Below are 20,657 nucleotides of genomic sequence, written 5' to 3'. Positions count from 1 at the left end.
TAGGTATTATCGAATGGATTTATTCTAATAATTTATTGGCTTTATTTTATTCGTGAAGCTTCTATGCAAAGATGTTATGTAATTAATAGTTTTCATTTTTTTGTAAGTTGTATAACAAATTCAAAGGAAGGTAAAAACATGCAGCAAAATATTGCTAATAAACCTAATTTGTGGCTTAATTTTTTTTTTCTTTTGAATAATATTATTTTTGTGCTATTCACTCTTTACTATTTAATTATTGGTCCTGTTTATTTGATTAGATTTATATCATAAACTAAAGTAGCTTAGCTTAATAACAATTAGGCTTAATATGAAATAGACATATAAAAGCTGAACATTTATTCACGTTTATTTTGAGAATTTAAATTGAAGCTCCCAAATTAGTTGGTCTTGGTCCCCTTAGAAATAATATGTCTTTAAATAAATATGTCGTAAATTTTATATGTTATACAATTAAATATACAATAAATATGTCTTTAAGTTTTATATGTAGACAATAATAAAGATCACCCTTTTTATTTATTTTTGCCGGAAAAATTCTAATTGGCGAAATCTACAGCTCCTTAAAACTAATTTTAACTATTCACTCCTTAACGTTTGCAGTCATGGCGCTTGAAATTATGCCAAAAATACAGGTTTTCCAAGATTACTCGTTGACTGTTTCTTGACAAACGTACTTCTCCTATCCTGAAAACATTCAAAAATTGCCACTTAATAACTTCATCTACTAAGATCCGTAAAATTTAAAGACCTGTCAAAATTTGTAAATGTTGAAGTTAAATATGACTAAAATAAGATCTTTATCCAAGAAATATTTTTCCCCCCTATTGTGACACAAACATTCTTTCTCCATCCCTAGTGAACCGCCATCTGGCGACCATGAGTAGAAATAGTCTGTTAAGCTTTTGAACTCTTTATGTACAGACTGTGTATACCTTCTCCCTTTTATTAATCATAGTATCTGTTTGTAATTTTGTGTGCAACTTAACCTTATAATATTAAAATACTGTTAGACTAAAAGGACTGATTTACTTTTACCCACTACCACCGGACACACTATATTATTTAAATGTTACCTAGAGCCTTCTTTCACAAAGTTCGTAAGTGCTATAAACTAAATATACTTCTTATGTCAGAAGAATTTTATTTTTTTACTGAGAAATTCAGATTTCCTTACAAGAATCTGCTGATACAAATTTAAGAAAAAACTAATTACAGTTTTGTGCTAGTTACAAAATACAATTTCGAACAGTCAAAAGGCAGATCATCATCAGGTAAATCTCGGACCTTCCACTTAATATCTCCAAATCCGTTTTTCTCCAAAGCCTTCTGTATATCATCCTCGCCAACTGGAAGACAATGGAATTTGTTGTCGCCAACTTTCCAATACGTGCATTTGATTGGACCAATCATGACGAGCTTTCCACCTTTCCGCAGCAGCTGATTTACTCGGCCAACTATTTTAGAGTAGGATTTCAGGTCGACTGCTGCTGTCTCCAATGTAAGTGCGGTCAGGATCATATCGTATGGCTGTTGTGCGTATTCTTTGGCAATGACTTGGTCATCTAGTACGTCACAGTGGATAACAGCTTTAACAGAAGATCGGATTCTGTCCTCAATTTCCTTTGCAGCTGCCTTCACATCACTAAATTTTTTTTAAAAAAAGAAGAAAAATTAATTTTAGGCAAAAAAGAAAAAAACTATTGGTGGAGCAGGGCGAAAAAGTAATTGATTACAAATAAGCATTACAAGCAATCAATAACTTAAAATCGTCAACAGAAGTAATTGTAGTTTTTATAACATTAATTGTAGCCCTGATTACAAGTATTCATTCATAACTATGAGTAACTTCAACCAACGATTACAATGAATTAGAGTCACAAGTAACCATGATTCTATATGTTACATTGATTACAATGATTACTAGCAATCGTGTAATCATAAGCCACGATTACGATTATGATTACTTGCTGTGTCACTGTCTAAGTTTTAAATTTAATTTCATTTAATTACAATTAAAATTATAATTTGAAAACAAAGAAAACATTTTTCCGACAAAAATCTTAGTATTTTAAATTGCCATGATAAGTAATCAATGTTATTGAAAACATGGCTCAGGATCACTTGGAATTTTAGATCACATGATTACTAGCAATCAGAAACACAATAATCGTTGATTATGATTACCTGATATAAATACAAGCAATTAAATGAAATGCAATAAATAATCACAATAAACATTCGAACGCCTACTATGTTAGGAGTTTTACAAGATTTTAGAAAATTATCTCTAACTTATAAAATAATAGCAATAAAATCAAGGTTTATAATTCTGTGGTAGTTGGGGGTTTTTTATTTCTTTTCTTCTCCATGAAGCACAATTATTAATTATTTTCACTTAAAAAGTCTTCAATGAAAACAAATTTGTACAGAAAATTTATTCAAAAATTCCCATGCCTTTTAAGTTGAATTTAAATTTGCAAGGAATAAAAAGATTCAGAGAAATGCATTTTAATTTTAAAAGAAATTTTTTTCCCTGGGATAAGTAAAGGTAACTGTTAAGCAAACCTAAGGACAACACAATGAAAACAACAGCCTTAAGAATAACTTTTTATATTGGCAAGGAATAATTTATGAATTATGATACGAGTAAAACTATTTTTTTAGAAATACAAATACCGTTTTTTTTTAAATATTTGCATCGATTTTACATTAACGTTTCACATCTTTTACATCATCGCTTTACATCGTTTACATTAGCACACACATTGGGCTGTTGAAATTGCAATCAGTTCAATCCAATAAAAGTTTCTTAACCCTTAACGGAACGGAAACATCTCTAGTTTGCACCCCATTAGTTAAAGTCCATTAGTTAATTATGATATTAATTATAATATTAACAGTATTATTTATTATATTAACTATAATATTAATTAGAAGCATAATATTTATTGTAATTAAGTTAGTTGTTAACATGACAACAATCAGAATGATAAGAGAAATTAAATGAATTTCGCTGCAGCATTGGATTCAGTAAGTAAAAGTACCATAAAAAAAGTGCCACAGTTTTATGACGGCATTGGTCCATTAAGGGTTAAATAGCGTGTTTGGTTGACTCATAGGATAATAAAAATTAAGGTTTTCACTTCGGACATTTTTAAATCATCACATTACTCATCTATTCAGTACAAATCCAGAAGATGGTGTTATTGTTCCTGTATCTCCCCATCATGATCCCTTCCTCCACGGAATGATCTTTAAACCATCCCTGCGAATGATTTGAAGACAATAGACTACTTGCTTTGCTGAAGATATGAGGAATTAGCAACGCGGTTGTTAACTCATTTGATACTAGTTAATTTACTGATAAAATATCATTTTAACGGATATTATTGTCAGCATGTTAATGTAATATTCTACTCAAATTTAACTTCATAATTCATTTAAGCAGGAAAAAATTAACTTTTAAAATATAATTTTTTGAAAGAAAAAAACGGGGGGAAAAGATTGTATTTATTAATAGATGTTCTTACAAAAAAAAGTGATGCTATGCATTTAATATTCTTTCTTAAATTAAATTAGTATAAGAAATAACATAAAATTTGTGCTCCAAACAAGAATCACAATATGTAAGGCGAACTGTAATGAAAAATATGCGGCAGTTGGTGCAGATTAAAGAAGATGGATTCTTTTTCTTCTTCTTTTTTTATTGTGGCAGGGATTAAAAGATTGATGAATGATGTCTGATTAAAGCAAATAATGAAAACAGGATCATAAACATAACAAAAATTTTATTAGTTGTAGTCCTCGAGATGTGGAGAAAAAAAAGAATGTTGTTATTCAAGTGAAAATTCGAGTAAAATGGTAAACTTTGCATAATATGAATAAGGACAATCCATGGAAGATAAACCTCCCACTACCTGCTTAATCAAAGGGCCAATATAAGTCAGTATTTAATCAACGCTTTGTAGAACATGAGAGATTCATCTTATGCATATTATTGAAAAAAACACACTGCCCAAAAGAAAAGCCAATTCAGTCAACCTCACGATATCTCATGTTAATATTTAAATAATTTTACTGAAGATTTAAGGCCAAATAGTTCGTTGGAAATTAAAGTTAACCTAATAACGTATTTGTCAATTTTTATTGTGGTTGAAGAAAGAAAGGTTAAAAATAAATTTTGATGTTCGTGACATTGAATAATAATTACTTATACACTTGCATTGAAATAAAAGTTAGCCGTTACGTTTATTGAAAATAGAAATATTAGCATTCGCTCTTTATAAAATTGAAATAAAATTAATCAACTGATTTATTTATCTAAAAAGGGATATGGAATGATTAAACTTATGAAATAAAGGAAATTTAAAAGCTAGGAAATCTGTATTGCCCCTAATGGCATCACACAAATTAGAATTTTTATTTCTAAGACGATCATCAATTTAAAGGTTAGACAGAAAAGGATTCTATTCTATTATACCTTTACATAAACCTGGGAAGAATCATATGAATGTATTTTCCTCATTTATTAACTAACTTTCATTTTATTTTTAAAACGGTCATCAACTTGGGGGTTAGACAGAAAAAGGATTCTATTCTATTATACCTTTATCTAAACCTAGGAAGAATCATATGAATGTAATTTTTTTATTTACTAACATGCTACGCTATATATTACCCTATAATATTTTGAAAACAAACTTTTCATTTTAAAACCCACCAATAGTCCAATGGGCAGATCTAGTGCGACGTAAATGAACTACAACAACAACATTTTAAAACAAAATATTTACCACTGTACGCAAACTTCATTCTTTACAATAACTTTTTCATCGAAATGAAAATCCATATGAAATATGCATTTAAAAAATCACAATTTGAGTGGTGCATTTTAAGTAGAACGATCACATCAGATTCAGCAAGAATGTTCCGTAAGTTTCTAAAAGTCGTGAACTGTATTTTATTATTCTTTAAGATTTTAACTTTTCTTACTTTTTTCTAATATAATTATTTAAAGCATTGGTAAACGAATTAAAGAATAATTAAGGAATAGAATTAATTAAAGAACAATGACGTCACGTGGAAACTATGTACTGAATCGTTCGAAAAGTCAGCTGTTAAGCCATTGTTTACTATTTAAAAGTTGAAAGGATTTGGAGCGCGCTTCAAGAGCTCCGTTTCACAAAATACATGACTTATTGGCAATATTTAGAAAGCAGGCCACACAATGAGAACGCAAGTGGTAAGAAAGATTTTTTTTAACAGCAGGCACTGGACTTATCGTTCTTCGTCAAGGAAGGTGCTGGAAGTGTTGCTCATTTTAAGGAAACTGGTAGAGATGTGCAGCGGAGTACCTGGCCAATAAGGCTACCTCCGTAGATTATGCGGTGGTAATAGAATAAAGAAGGTGGAATTGCATGAAGTTGAAGAGATGATGTTGAAGCTCTGCATGCTTTGACTACCAGCTAAAGGGAAAGTGGTCTCGGAGTATTCCGTCTTGGCATCTGAAAATGTTGCTCATTTTGCGTTGCCTGTGACCAAAGTCACGGAGGCGAGCAACATTGTCCACGCCACACTGCTACAGATACCCGTTCATAGGGTGGGCCATATTTACACATCACACACAACAAAGAACAACACACAGAACGAAACATCCATACCCTACGCGGGTTTCGAACCGCAGTCATTGGCTTCTCAGTCAGGCACGCTAACCACTCGGTCACCTGGCCGGCAGTGGTAAGAAAGAGACATTACGAGACATAGATTCCCATACTTTTGCATTAGCATGCGCACATCACCTAAGCGCATCCAAATGCAATCCGGAATAGTACGAGCCATACGGATTCGTTAACCGTATGGCTCTTTCTTACCCCTTGCCTCCTCAGTGTGCGTCCTGCTTAAGATAAAGGAATTCGTAACACCCCATTAGTAAAAGTGACACTGCTTAAAAAATATAAAATCATACGTTCTCTTTTCCGCTTTGGCCACTCTCTCGAGAAAGGGAGACCAGTCTATGCAGTCGGGATCTTTTCTCACCCATTTTCTGAGCTGCTCACAGTTGCTCTCCACAAACTCGCTAAGAACTATGTGCGGAAAATAGGCACTGGCAGTTGCTACATTATGCACAGTTGGACCACTGCCCAGGTCTAGTAGTCTCGCTCCACTAAATTTTTCTAAAAAATAAATAAATATTTTTTTAAGCAATAAAGCGCAAAAAATTATATTTTGTTTTAAAAAATATTAAATTTACGCAAAATAATGTCTGTTATAAAGGTTAATTTTCTAAATAACATTGCTTTGTATGTATGTTATCGTCAATTTATGAAATCAGTTATAGTAGGGGAGAGTGGGGTCAATTGTAACAGGGTACAATTGTAACAGAGCAGAAATTTCGAGTGTCGGGTTCTAGATGTGGTTCCTAGGTCGCGCACAAGGTGTATTTAATAAATCTACATGTACACCCCTGCTGGCAACCATTTATATGTACTATAAGTGTAGATAAAAGAGAAAGGGNGCTAAGAACTATGTGCGGAAAATAGGCACTGGCAGTTGCTATATTATGCACAGTTGGACCACTACCCAGGTCTAGTAGTCTCTCTCCACTAAATTTTTCTAAAAAATAAATAAATATTTTTTTTAAGCAATAAAGCGCAAAAAATTATATTTTGTTTTAAAAAATATTGAATTTACGCAAAATAATGTCTGTTATACGGGTTAATTTTCTAAATAACATTGCTTTGTAAAAGTTATCGTCAAAGTATGTATGTTATCGTCAATTTATGAAATCAGTTATAGTATAGAACAACGGTTCCCTAATGATGCTCCACGAAGCCTAGTGTTCCCTTGAAATTTGAAGAGGTTCCGCGAGTTATTATTTTTTATAACAAGTGATGACTTTTGACACCTCTGATAATATTTAAACTAACCTATAAAACATAAATTAATTAATCTTTCGGTTGCTTTTGTAAAATTATTTCAAGTAAAAGACAAATGAAATGAAAATGGCATTTTCTAAAGGTAAATATTTCTTTTTCTATAAATAAAGTATTGAAAAATTACTAAAAGTGCAATTTCGAAGTAAACCATAATTCGGATTATTTTATTCATTTTTAGCTTCTATGTATGTATACACACCAAACCTTATCATAGATGAAGGTTAACATGGTCGATAACTACTATTCCCACAACTAAATTTTTAAAAATTGATACTATTGATAATAGAACTTTTCAATTATGAAATAACACCTCCTTTACATTAAAAATCTTCAACGCGTGTCTCGTTGAATTACCTTAATACTTCTGCTGCCTATTATACTGCAATGTCCCTAACTGATACTTACGGTGGTGTGCTAGATTTTAAATTATTACCAAAATTCAATACATAAACTCAGCCCTATTTAATCGAGATAAATTAATTGTTTGCACTGTTGTACTTAAGAATTGTTTAGCACAGTTCCCGCCGCGTATTAAAGTTACATTTGTTCTAAAATCGCTTGAATTTATAAAGTGGCTGATTTTATGAGACGGCACGCCTACAATGATTAAAAAAAAAATAATCAAAGTTAAATTTTACAAATATAGAAAGCTATAATTACGACATTTTTATTTTAACAACATTTGACATATATTTTGATTAAACATGAGCAGCATTTTTTATTTTATGAAAGTATTTTAATATAATATTGAAAATATCTATTAACAGAATTTGAAATTAAAGAATCGGCATCGTTTGATTGTTTATAAAAAAAAGTCTGGGTTTACGACTATTGTTCAATTCCGTAGCGTTGTAATTTTGAACCTAACCCGGATAATCAGGGAACTCCTGGATCAAGCAATGGGACAAACTAGCCTTTGTGGAGGACTTTTTGATGGAACTAGCCCGCATTGGTGTAACAAGAAGAGGAAAACCACGAAAACCTCCCATGGTCAGACCAATGGCAAGAAATTCTAACCCATTATCCGTCTAACACTACGGATTTTTTACGTCAGCACTATGGTCGGTTGGAGCCGGGAGCAGAATTCGATCTTGGGTCACTTCAAGGTTAGGCGAATGCTCTATCCCCTGAGCCATCGCGGCTCTTTATTCATAATTGAATGCAAGACTTTAGTTATTTTATTAACTAATAGAAATGTGGGAGCCGCTGTGGCGCAGTTTAACCACATCTTGCTTTAATGTTATTAAACTGCATGCACAATCAATCACATAAAAGTATAGATTCATTACGCGGGAAATAAACGCAGACCTATTTAATCGAGATGATTTCAGGAAAATACATTGCAGGAAAGATATGCTCACCACATCGAAGTTCGACATACAGGGTATTCCGCAATTATCACTCTTACTTTCCCTTTATTTTTTTTTTTTNTTTTTTAGAATCATTCACAAAAATGAAATTTTCGCATAGAGTCGCAAATTTGTATTGAAGCGAAAAAGAGAGAAAAATACTATCGAAATCTGTCAAAATGTTAATTATAAAGACAGAAGGAAAAACATCAAAAGTCTACTCTATGGATCTGCGGCGTGGCATTGCAATAGCAATATAGTGAAAAAAAACTATTAATTTTATAAGAAGTATATATTTACAACAGTTTAAGCGGAATCTTACGTATCATGTGGTTCTATAAAATTCGTAACGCACTAATCCCTTAAAAACAGAAACCAATTAAAATAGAAATTAAAAACGTAAATGAAAATGGATTAGTCATGTTCTACGAAACTTGATAATTTTATAGAAAAAAACAAGTTTTTGATTGGAACTCTCGGGGCAACAGCAAAAGAGAAGGACCTAAAAATAAATATAATTTCTCTTTCTTTTATTTGCTCAATCCAAGTGTTTATTTTTCTATCCGTAAAGTAAAATTTTTTATATATTTGAAAAATACGGAAAAATTTAATCAAAATTTGAAACCGGGGACATTTTCGTGATCTGTGGCAGAGTTATTGTCAAGTCTTGGCTACTTCTGGGCAGCGGCCAGCAGTAAACTTTTTAAAAAAAATATCACAGAAAGGGACCAATGCGAAAGGTATTACTCGTAGCCACCCCCAGGCAAAAATTTCCACACTTTTTTTTCTCTTTAATTGCAAGTTTCGAATCCATTTGGCACCTTGACGATTGTAGTTAGCGCCACAGATTACAATATGGAAATATCCCCCAAATACTTGACGCAAAAGGTGAATTGAAAACAATAGGAAAGACATGGAGAGCTGCAAAATATCTGGACACTAATTTAGAGTGAGATGGAGAGCTTTGATAGAATCCCTATGCTCCAATTCGGAGTGAAGAAGAATACGATGTAACCTGAATCGTATGTAACTTGATAAAAGTTAAAAGTTTTTCTAACAAACGCCTTCCAATCTTTATCTATTTCTTCTTGCAATCAAACAGGTTTTAATGTTTCCACTATCGCCTCCTCATAACGGATTAGTTCGGTTTCGAAGCGTTTGCTTTATTAACTAAAAAGCATGCAAAGAACGAAATAAACTATAAAATAGTGAAACAAAGTTTACTTTCAAAAATAACTTACCAGTTGTGAAATATTCATAAAGGCATGAAAACCAAAAATCATAATTGTTCTCGGTTTTTTCATTCTTTAATCCTTTTAATTTAAACTCTTGGAATTCGATGGGATCCAAATTCTTTTGGTAGTCTTCCTTAATTTTCTCTTCTTGACTTGCCATGGTTAAATAAGTCGCACAGATTAATTACAAGCCAATTACTAATTGAAACTTCGCGAACGACAACTAAGCACCCGGCTCTTAAAAAGTTTATCTCGTCGGCTTTTGAAAGCTTGTTATCGTACTGTAATCATATCAACGATAAGATTTTGTAGAAGATTTACCATCAAGAAGAGAAAAAAAAAACCGAGGTCAAAGCTAAAAAGAAACTTAAGCAACGAATTATATATCATATCAGAAGAGAAAGTTTATCGCAAAAATAAACTTTTTTTTAAAAATATTTTATGACGTCATTACTTGCCCTAAATGATTCTAAAAGAAGTCTGCCTTGAAATTTGCTTTAAATAAGTGCTTTTAATTAAACGTAAATATTGCTGGTTTATTATTCAAAACAGAGCATTATCTAGCTAGAGGACGTAACAGTTTGTAACAGTAACTTATTGATTTAAAAAAAAAAAAACTGCAAGCACTTATTGATGCAGTGGCGTCGATAACACTCAACTAATTCATCATCGCTTCAGTTCAACGGAAGCATAATTCGTCGATTAGTTTCTCCTACATTATTACATAATTAATCATCAAAAATTACTTATCTAATCATTATAAAGACTAAAATTTAATAAGTTCAAGATATTTGAGCAATTTTTTTTTTATCTACAAGCTGTTATAAAAAAAACAATGGCATAATAATCAAAACAAGCTCTAATGAAAAATCTTTTTTTCTTATCAAAATTTGTGTAATACGCTTGTATTACGCATATTTTGAGATTTGTTATAAGGAATAAATCTCATGCATAGGTCATAGAATTGACACAATTAAAGGGTTTTCTTTCTAAAATTTATCTGAATTTTTGATTAACTAAATAAACTTCAAAATCATAATTTTTTTTTTTAAAAAAATCCTCTTTCCCACCTTTTTTTAAAAATTGTTTTTGGAAACCTGGAGAAAGAATTTAATACGTTTTCCTTTCGAACTTTAATTATTTTGATTTTTTTTTTTTATTACTGGACCAATCTAAATTACTTTTGATCAAATAATCAGATCTTCACTTTCTAGGACTCAATCCTAATAGTTCGAAAGGGCGACATCAAATGTTCTAGTTCATTAGTGCAGACGATATTTTAAATTACGACATCAGGCACAAAAAACGTACTTTCTCTAATAAGCATGCTTTTTTTATTATTATTATTATTACTATTTGCTCGAAGGATTCATATTTCTGACCCCCAAAATGTAGGGAGTTGCAGCAATCTGAGAAATATGGTCCCAATAGTTTGGTCAGGAGATCAATTTAAAGTTTGAACTCCTTAATGTTAATTTTACTCTTTGCGTATTTCACCATTTCTCGAGAAATTTTTTAAGCGAATTGAAAACTTGTTGCACACAATTATAAAATTCGTTTATCCAAAGATTTCCACGTAAAATATAACTTCCAGTAAACATTTGTTTTTTTTATTTAATTATAGTCGAAAAAATTTTGAATTGTAAGATAAACAAATGCTTACATCATTTTAAAAAGTGTAATTTTAAATGGCCAAATACAACATTTGCGCGAAATCGGTCATATAGTTCTTAAGAAATCGAATTTTAAAAATATGACAAAAATTTCTTCCGATTTCGCTCAAATTTTGTATTTTGCCATTAAAATTGCATGCGTTAAAATGATAAAAAGAATTGTATACCTTAAAAGTTGCTTTTTTTGTCGATTATTAAATGAATAATAAATATTAACTTCAAGTTATACTTTGCATGGAATTTTTTGGATAAACGAATTTTATAACTCTGTGCAAAAAATTTTCGATTTGTTTAAAAAGATCTCGAGATATAGTGAAATACGCAAAAAGTAAAATTAACATTAAGGGGTCATAACTTTGGATCGCTCTCCTGATTAAAATATTGGACCCTATTTGCCAAATTGCGGTTGAAAAAAAAATCCGATCCCGTCAAAAAAAAAGGCATGTTTATAAAAAGAAAGTACGTTTTACGTCTGATTTCATAATTACCGTCTGCACAAATTAATTAGCATATTTGAAATCACCCCCTCGAACCATTAAGATTGAGTTCAAGAATGTGAAGATCCAATCATTAGATCAAAAGTTATTTTGGTCCGTTTTTTTTTCTTCCATTTTAAGCACTGTACACGAATATTTCAATAAAAGATAAAATTCGAATGTAACCCGCCCGTTACAGAACATAATATGTCTGCTAAAATTCTAAATTTAAAAAGCAAAAGTGCTTAAATTCCATATTGTAATAATGAAGCGTACTTCTTAAAATCATGGTAAACGCAAATTAATTTGTTTGAGTTTCGTTCTCGTAAATAATTCAAATTGCTACATAAATTCTACACATAAATTATTTCTTAATTGCTGAGCAAAATTAAAACTAAAGTAATTAAGTATGATCTTTTTTTTTTCTGTCTACACCAGCGGTTCCCAATTTTTTTTTTAAACCACGGAACTCTAAATGATTAACCACTTTTGAGAGGGAAACTTTACTTTAGAAATAAAGTATTTAATTGTGAACAAAAGTATTTATTTGTGTTCAAAATATTAATTTAATTTGAAATTATATAATAAAACGAATTATTTTAATCGTTGTATCCGTAATAATTTTAAATTTGGATTTTATGTCCAACAGTTGAATTCACATTCCTGGAGCTTAATCTAGTATAGTAATGAATTTGTTTTTTGGGTATATACATAAGCTGAATACGAAATAAAATTAGCGGAATTATGGTAATCTTTAAAATAGAAACTAAAAGTTACTGCTATAAACGTTGAAAATGTTAATTTAACCCCGTCGTTTTATTGATATTTATCATTTACATAGGATTGTAAGCTATAACACTTATTTATTCAAGAATAAAATATAGCCTTTCTCCATGGAACAAAAGCGCAGGAATATCAAAATTGTCCACCGAAAGAAAAGTTGAACCAGCAGCGGCAACAAATGGAAATCTTGTTCTAAAGTGTGTTTTTTTACATTAAAAAAAATTGATTTCTTTGGCCGTTTTTTTTCAAAAAATCTGTGCGCTAAGGGGTTTAAAAAACATTCCCGCAGCAGTCTGTTTAGGGAAAGGGGCATCGTGTAGGTTAAGGATCCAGAATTACGTGGCCAGCGGTATGATTGCAGCAACGTGATCCGCACTGCGCACATGCCGCCTTTACTTCCCAGACAAGCTGGTACCCATCGATCTGAAGCTCGGTGGGCTTCAAGCTGCGACTAAGGATCGAACTTTAGAAAAAATCGTTATTAGGGAAACATATTTCTTCATTAGAGAATTTAGTTATTTTATTTTGGGAAATAATAATGAATTTTTTTATACATACATGTCCTTTTCGTAATTTATTCAATATATTGTTATTGAAAAAATTATATTTTTTTCCAAAAAGATTTGCCGTTTCACTTTCATTGGCATTTCTGTAAAAATTTGATAAAGGCAACCGAAATATTAAATAATTGATGTATTATTGATTATAGTATTTAAATATAATAGTTTTAAAATCATTACTGGTCCCAACTTTCGAAACATTTTTAACTCTTCCACAAAATCCCAGAGGAACACTATTTGGGAATCACTGGTCTACCCCATAGTTAATAAAAAGGAAGAAAATAAAGCACTAACAGTATAAACAAGAGTATAAATTAAAACGATGCAAATTACAAAATAATAAATGTAAAATCTGGTAATAATTATTCAGCAACTGTTATCATTCTTTATTATTCTTATGTAAGAAATAATTATATAAAGTTCTTTGATTTGATAACATATAAATTTTGAATAAAAGATATCTAATGTGTTTATATTATCTACATTTACAATAACACTCCTGTTCTACAGCAAAAGCTTCAACCCATCTCGCTCGGCCACTCTTGATCATCCAAACACCAGGATTCACTCGCACGGAGGATATTCCTCCTGGAAACAATAACATTATATTAAAAAAAGATGATAAAATGTCAAATTAACACTGTTTTTTGAAGCTCTGTCGCCAAAGGAAAATTTAAAAAAAAAAAACATAGTTTAAGTGTCTTACAATTGAAGCAATGTTATGATCTTAAACTATATATATAATTTTGCCGTGAAGAATCATCAGGGCTTTAGAACATACAAACAACTTAAATATTTTAAAAGATATCAAACTTTTTAAAAAACTAACAATTTGGCAAACATTTTTCCACCTTTATGAAAATTATCAAAATTACTACCTTCTTCTCAGTATTTCACATTTTTATGAGCAGCATAATGAAGCATTGGCGTAAGTTTTTAAATAGTATAAATTTAGAACACAAACGCTTCTCATTTTCACAAAACTATGGTGTTTCTCCATTTTGACTATTGCAAACTTACAGCAGTTATAAAAATAGTATATTATTCGCAAAAAAGCTTCATTTCATATAACGACGGAGCCTTCGAAAAACAGCCTTTTAAACAAAAACTATAGATTGCATCTAGATGAAAAAAACACATGAGCTTAGTTGGACGGAAACAATATGCAAAGAAATTTTTGATCTAATGATAGGATTTTAATGCAGTAAGAAGCAATCTTCATCACTCTAGATGTTCATTTAGAATTAAGAATGTTCTAATGAAATGCTCTAATTAGAGTATTGATCGTTCATATGTGCATAATTTATTTAATTATTTTTTTTCAGTTAGTCATTAGTGTAGAATAATATTACTTATTTAGAATATAATTCATTATATATATAATCTATAATATAATTCATTAAGAATATAAAATATGATTCTTTTAGAATACTCTAATTAACAATTGCAAAAGAGGGATTCCCTTTTGGATGGACAATAAGAAACTATAATTTTTGGATATGATAAAAACTATTGTTATAACATTCTATATCATTAGAATAATTCCACTAGATGTTCATTTAGAATTTAGAATATTCTAATCATTTAGAATATTCTAATTCATTATTTTAGAATATTCATCTGTCATACGTGTGTCATTTATTGAGTCAGTTTTTATTTAATGAATCATTAGTTCAGAACATTCTAACTAACTACTTCAAAAGAGCAATTCCATTTTGGTGGGACTGTAAGAAATCGTAATTTGCTGATATGATAAAAAATATTTTTATAACATTAGAATATTTTAAATTCTAGATGTTCATTTAGAATTTATAATATTCTAATCTTTTAGAATATTCTAATTAACTACTGGTAAAAAATATTCTTATAAGTTATTTAGAATAGTCTAATTCCTTATTTTAGAATATTTATATAATTTATTATTTTAGTCAGTTTAGAAAAATACAGTAACATATAGTTTATTATAATAATATTCTAATTCATTTAAAATATTCTGATTAACTACTGATAAATGGCATTTCCGGGGTTAGATAGTATGATTTTACACAGGTGTCTCTGTGAATATGATTAAAATCATTTTTATGAAATCACATAGGGTATTAAGATATTTCAGGCATAGATTCATATTTACAAAATATTTTTGAACACAAATTTTAACGAATTTCGCATGCCACGAATAAAATAAAATCGTGGAAATGCCTAAAATATTTATTAAGTTAAAAAATTTGGACATCCTATTGTTGCTTTCAATTTTTTTCTGAGCCCTTCTTTTTTTTGTTAGTAAAGTTCTTCGATTCATTTCTACGTTTTTTGCTTCATCTAACAAAAATAATAATAATAATAATGTTCTAATTTCTTAGCATACTTAAAGATCATAATTTTTAAAATTTTTATTTATCTTCATTATTTTCTATTTTTTAATTTTGTTTATATTAAATTGTTTAGTCAATAAAAAGTGGTCAAAATTTCAGTTAAAGATAAAAGAACAATTAGTTTTACTTGCACCATTTAATAAAACAATTATAACACTTGAAATGAAATAAAATTGCGAGAACTTCATAACTCTATTATAATTTAACCTAATAGCATTATTCATACATTTTAGGAAAATATATATTTTTGAAATAATGGAATCTATTATCCACATACAGCACAGAAAACAACTAAATATATTGTTTCTTCATTTAGAATTTAAAAAAAATTCAAATAATAATGCAATTATTTATGTTTAATTTTAATAATACAGGCTTAGAGAAATATTAAAAAGAAAAATTAGATAATAAATTTAAAATAAATCTAACCAGGTCTAGGATAATCTTTGCCCCAAGTGCCAATGAATGGACTCAACTCTTTAAATGTAGGTTTATTTACACCATCCAGGAAACGACCATCTTCATCACTTATTGCCACTGTACATCCTTCCCTTCTACGAGGATACTAAATATAGGGAAAAGGTAATTATGAAGAAAAAAATTTTTTTGAAGAATATATACAATTTATTTTTTAATTACCATCCTTATTAAATATTTTTAATGTCTGTCAAAAATGAACTTAAAATAAAATCATTAAGGGTCACAAACTAATATTTAAGCTACGAAAAAGCAAAAACATAACTGCTCAGTTTGTTATCTTTTCGGTGTCTGCAGAAAAAAAAATTTCATTCTGAAATTCCCAAGCATATATGTTTATGCTTTCAAGCTTATGACAGCTCACACGTTTGATATTTTAATTCTTTGTTCCCAATGCCAAAATGCAATTAGAACTATCTTTGTCACCTTGTTAGAGAAGTATATACATAGAGAGTTTCAGCACAACACACTGGCTACCTTTAAATACCCTTATTGATTTGCAGCTGTTTGCCAACATTTTAAGAGGTAACAATATCAAAATTTTTAACTTAACATACAAAAAATATACCTTACTCTTTGCTTTGCATTATATGGATAAAAAAGTAACTGCTAATTAAGATTTGAATTTTTTTTTGTTGATAATTTTAAATAAAACTAGATTCTGAGCCCCATTAAGAAAAGCTGAAGCCTTGGGCAGAATACTGATTAGGTGGCAAAAACATTTTCATGGAATATAAAATTTGTATTACCTTTATTTTGATAGAAATTTCACAAGTCTACACCAATGTGTACAATAAGGTTTGTACTATAAATATCATGCATCTCGATTATGCTTTAAATTGATTATTTTCAAAATGTTTATTTTGTGTTGTTGTAAATTAGTTATTCTAATGCGTTCAATGATTGATGCATTTCATTTATACACATAGTATATATAGTATGGATGCACAAAGGAGTGAATGTGCCATGTGACATCCAGAACATCATTATTCCTTATTGTTTTAGCAACACCTAAACAGTCCCCGGCCAGCCAGGTTGGGGATTGAGCATAAGGTGAACAACCCTCTCTTGCTAAAGCCTATTTGTTACATAAACTGAAATGCAGATACATCTCTCTGAAATAGATAAAAGCCTTCTACCAAATATGTCCCCTCCAATAGATATGAATCCTGGTTGTGAAAGTACCGAATGAGCTGGAGATTAAAAAACTTAGATGGGAATGAAACAGTCATTTCTACGTGAACGTACTTAAGTAAAAATTTACACTAAAAAAAGTTTTTTATTGAAACCTTCAGGGCAATAGAAAAAAAAAGACATAAAAATATTTAACGCAGGTTGATTGTTAATAAATTGAAGACAATAGGAAAGACATGGAGAGAGGCAAAATCAGTGACCACAAATAGAATGAAATGGAAAGCTATGATAGAAGCCTTTTGCTCCGATTTGGTGTGAAGAAGAATACGTATGTGTATGCATTAGTTTGTGTAAAACATTTTTAAATTGTTTTATCTACTAATTTTTTCCTTGTTCAAAGCTTTTTTTTTCCATCAAGAAATATATAAAAGCATGTCAAAGTAATTATAAAAAAAGTTTCTAATAGTTATATAGCACTTTAAATTACAAATTAAACTAATACATACTTCTTGGAATCTTTTCGGAACCTCCCATTGGCTTAAATGAGCTGGTACATAAGACTTTTCATACTAAATAAATAAAAGTAATATAAATAAAAGAAATACAAATATCAAATTAAATTAAATAACAATAGCTTATAATATAATAAATAAATGAAAAGCATTGAAATAACAAACAGTCAAAAATAAATCTAAAACAGTTCTAAAATATCTCCTAGTTAAAAATACTGGATATTCCCAAATGCAGTAGAGTTTATTTGTATAGCATGGTATCACTTGCATATTTCAGGGAGACATCTATTAAAATACTTTCATAAATTTTAAAATTGTTGAATTAAAATAATAAGAAAAGTTAACTAAATAAAACAATAACGTAGAAGCATTTTTTTCTTATAATTGTAGACGTTTTTCACTTTTATTTAAAACAAGGAAACAATATTATTTATCCTTTTGCTCTGAGTTGATATATTATCCTATAGCTTAAAACAAAAAATAACTACATATTAAATTCTCACTATAGCGTAATTCTTTTACGAAACAATTAGAATCTCAATATAGTTTATGAAAAGTTCAAGAAAAAACAATGAAAAATAACTTTCACTAGCGCATACCAACAAGTTAATACCAATTAAGTACGATAGCCAACGGATATTAGAGTCTTATTTAATCATTATCATGATACTGTACAATAAAATGTCTCAGAAATTGCAGTTACCTGCTCTGCGCTGAAATTTTTAGACATTTAAAGATATCTGAAGAAATTCGAGCTGATTTTATTCTATGTTTTAAACTGTTTCAAGCGCAAAACGGCAAAACAAAAACCATTGCGATTGATGCCAACGTATTTTTAAATAATATTAAAAGGAAATAAGAAGTTTTATTTAGTGGCTTGTCGCTTCTCAACTGAAGATATTCTCTTTTCAGCAGAATTCGCAAATAATCTTTAAAGTAAGCAGAAATCGTCAGTAAAAAGCTTTCAGAGTAAATAAAAAAATAAATATTAAAATGAAATAATCGGATCCAAAATTTAAAGTTATTTAATAAGTTACACTTCCTGTTTTGTCATAAATTTTGACCTTATTACAAATTCTATTTCATTCTACTTATAAGAGTTTTGTTCAAGCTTCGAAATGACTTTTTTTCACTTTGGCAACTGCATTGCACTTGCCTATGCACCTTATTTTATGACTTATAAATTTTCTGGCTTGTAAGAATCTTGTTGACTTTACGTACTAACCTTTAGTTTTTAAATATTTTTGCTATTGAAACTTATCTTTCAAACTATTGAGAATGCTAGTATCTAATTAAAACGAAAACACCTATAAAATTCTATCATTTCTGAATTCTAGTCATTATAATTCTGTTTCTATTCTATAATTTTTTTTAAAGAATATCTTTGTGTGTCTAATGTAATTCATTCTAATAGTTGGCGTATATTTAAAGTAATATTGTCGTGTTAGCACTAAGCTTTGCTCAGGTCAAATAGCAAGCATGTGTGAGCTATGATAATGCTAAAAGATTTTCAAAATGATTAATTTATTCTGTTTTAAAATTTAACCTTCTTTCCCCTTAATTCCTTTTTTCTCTCATTAAAATCTAAAATTGTAATTTGTAAAATGCATTATAGTTTTGTGTCTTGATAACAGGACACTAGAACTGAAGTGCTTTTGAGCCCTGTTTTCCCTGGAGCTGGTGCGTTAAATTTTTCTATGCTCCAGTAATTTTATTGGATCCCACAGGCATTCAAAAGGCTTGCCACATTGTAATGACATTGCCTGTTAGCCAAGTTGTGGTTGAAAAACTATTCTTGGCATTAAAATACATTTATAATGATTTAAAATGATAAAGGAGGATTTATTAGATTTAATTGTTTTAGGATATATAATTTCTGTTTAAGCTGATGATTATCTTACTTGTTTTTGTTCTTTATTTAAAAGAAATTTCAAATTACAGATAGAAATTCAAAAGTGTTCATACACGCTTATTGAAATTTGGGGGCCTCAGTCGAGCTTAGCTTATTATCTATTGGAGATCGAAAATCTAAATTTTTTTTTGGCTCCAGCTCCCTTTATTAAAATTTAACAAATTTCAATGGTAAACATGTTTCTGCTTTTCTTTCGCTGTTATCAATTGAAGCAACTGGTATCTACATCTAATGCATAGATAAATATTGTAGTTGCATAGCTGTACTTATTTAGAATTTCATCTTGAGATTTGATCAATTTTTATTAAAGACTAGAGTTTTTTATCTGGCTTCTGCTTTAATCAGTATCACCAACATTTTTCAAAATGGAAACGACTTAAAAAATCATGATATTTTTTGCTTAGAATAAATTAAAAACATTCATATTTTAGCATTTATCTATTTCATAAGGCCATAAAAAATTTTCATCATATAAATGGCTGTAGTGAAACTTAATTATAATGGATAAATAATATTCTAATTTTGTAATTAAGACATTGGGTAATAGGTGTTTTATGGTCTGTGAAACATACAGTAACTTTGAAACATTTTTCTGTTATATAAAATTAGTATTCCTAAAATTTGGCATTTCTAAGTTAATACCGGAAAGATTTTCATTCTAAGCTGGTGGAGAGCTGGGAGTTGTAATTTTGATAGTAAGAGTCAAATACGCAACTAGTTGTTATATCCTGTAATATTCATCTTAAACTAACTTGGCTGAAAGTCTTCTCTTTATAGTGTGGTACCACACCAGGGGTCTGTCCAAGCCAAATTTACTACCGTTTAGTTGTACCTTCACAAATTCAACTTTAGGAAAAACGATTTTCACAAAAAACGGATAGGAAAACGATTTTTACAAAATACTTTTTCTTAAAATTTTATTTTTGTGTCTCGTAAGAAACGATAAAACCATATTTTTACCATATTTTTGTGTTGATTTCTTAATAGAATTTTTAATTTTCTCAAATTATGTTGAAATTTTCACAAAATAGGTACCTCTCAGAAAATCACAGTCTTCTCTTTATAGTGTGGTACAACCAAATTTTCTAAACGGGCTCGTAATCGTGTAGCATTCTTAACATGGCCATTAAAAATGACAGAAACCTTTGGGAAAAAAAAACAAGGCTAAGTGTTTGATCATGGTGTGTAACATAACACAATGTTTAAGAAACATTGATTAAATACAGTAATCTGCAA

The 20,657-nt window shown here is 29.6% G+C and overlaps 3 protein-coding genes across 5 annotated transcripts in view; 1 reads left to right on the top strand and 2 right to left on the bottom strand.

Moving 5' to 3' along the window:
• Nucleotides 1-20,657, top strand: part of LOC107448536 (BOS complex subunit TMEM147) — a 40,075-nt gene that overhangs the window by 10,321 nt on the left and 9,097 nt on the right. Inside the window, exon 1 of one of the 2 annotated variants that reach the window (XM_016063776.4) lies at nt 18,423-18,704. The exons of the other annotated variant lie outside the window; for it this stretch is intronic. Coding sequence (XP_015919262.1) covers nt 18,628-18,704 — 77 coding nt within the window. The 5' untranslated portion in view covers nt 18,423-18,627. Of the gene's footprint in view, nt 1-18,422; nt 18,705-20,657 lie in introns of those variants that run through there. 2 annotated transcript variants of the gene reach the window in all.
• On the bottom strand, nt 1,128-10,178 carry LOC107448533 (nicotinamide N-methyltransferase). 2 transcript variants are annotated; one of them, XM_016063774.4, is made up of 3 exons: nt 9,529-10,178; nt 5,969-6,176; nt 1,128-1,645 (listed from the first exon to the last, which is right to left on the bottom strand). In XM_016063774.4, exons 1-3 carry the CDS (start codon nt 9,680-9,682, stop codon nt 1,213-1,215), a joined length of 795 nt encoding a protein of 264 aa, XP_015919260.2. In that variant the 5' UTR covers nt 9,683-10,178; the 3' UTR covers nt 1,128-1,212. The 2 variants fall into 2 exon arrangements, 1 of the variants encoding a protein (XP_015919260.2); XR_011637429.1 differs by lacking the exons at nt 1,128-1,645; nt 5,969-6,176 and adding an exon at nt 6,512-6,615 and having other exon boundaries at nt 9,529-9,667.
• On the bottom strand, nt 13,374-18,363 carry LOC139424823 (protein Flattop homolog). The gene is made up of 4 exons (XM_071184194.1): nt 18,213-18,363; nt 17,504-17,566; nt 15,816-15,951; nt 13,374-13,602 (listed from the first exon to the last, which is right to left on the bottom strand). The coding sequence occupies exons 1-4, from the start codon at nt 18,237-18,239 to the stop codon at nt 13,490-13,492; spliced, it is 339 nt and encodes a 112-aa protein (XP_071040295.1). The 5' UTR covers nt 18,240-18,363; the 3' UTR covers nt 13,374-13,489.

This window comes from Parasteatoda tepidariorum, chromosome 8, assembly GCF_043381705.1.
Source record: "Parasteatoda tepidariorum isolate YZ-2023 chromosome 8, CAS_Ptep_4.0, whole genome shotgun sequence".
NCBI classification, from domain to species: Eukaryota; Metazoa; Arthropoda; class Arachnida; order Araneae; family Theridiidae; genus Parasteatoda; species Parasteatoda tepidariorum.
Note: the sequence above shows the minus strand (reverse complement) of the source record. Positions and strands in the feature narration are given on the sequence as shown.

Excerpts from the sequence above, each read along its gene's own strand:
- LOC107448533 (XM_016063774.4), bottom strand. The coding sequence starts at position 9,682 with ATGGCAAGTCAAGAAGAGAAAATTAAGGAAGACTACCAAAAGAATTTG. Across the intron at positions 6,177-9,528 it reads TTATGAATATTTCACAACTG|AAAAATTTAGTGGAGCGAGA; the intron begins GTAAGTTATTTT and ends TTTATTTTTTAG. Across the intron at positions 1,646-5,968 it reads GCCAAAGCGGAAAAGAGAAC|TGATGTGAAGGCAGCTGCAA; the intron begins GTATGATTTTAT and ends AAAAAAATTTAG.
- LOC139424823 (XM_071184194.1), bottom strand. The coding sequence starts at position 18,239 with ATGTCTAAAAATTTCAGCGCAGAGCAG. Across the intron at positions 15,952-17,503 it reads TTCCGAAAAGATTCCAAGAA|TATCCTCGTAGAAGGGAAGG; the intron begins GTATGTATTAGT and ends CCCTATATTTAG. Across the intron at positions 13,603-15,815 it reads CAAAGATTATCCTAGACCTG|GAGGAATATCCTCCGTGCGA; the intron begins GTTAGATTTATT and ends TATTGTTTCCAG.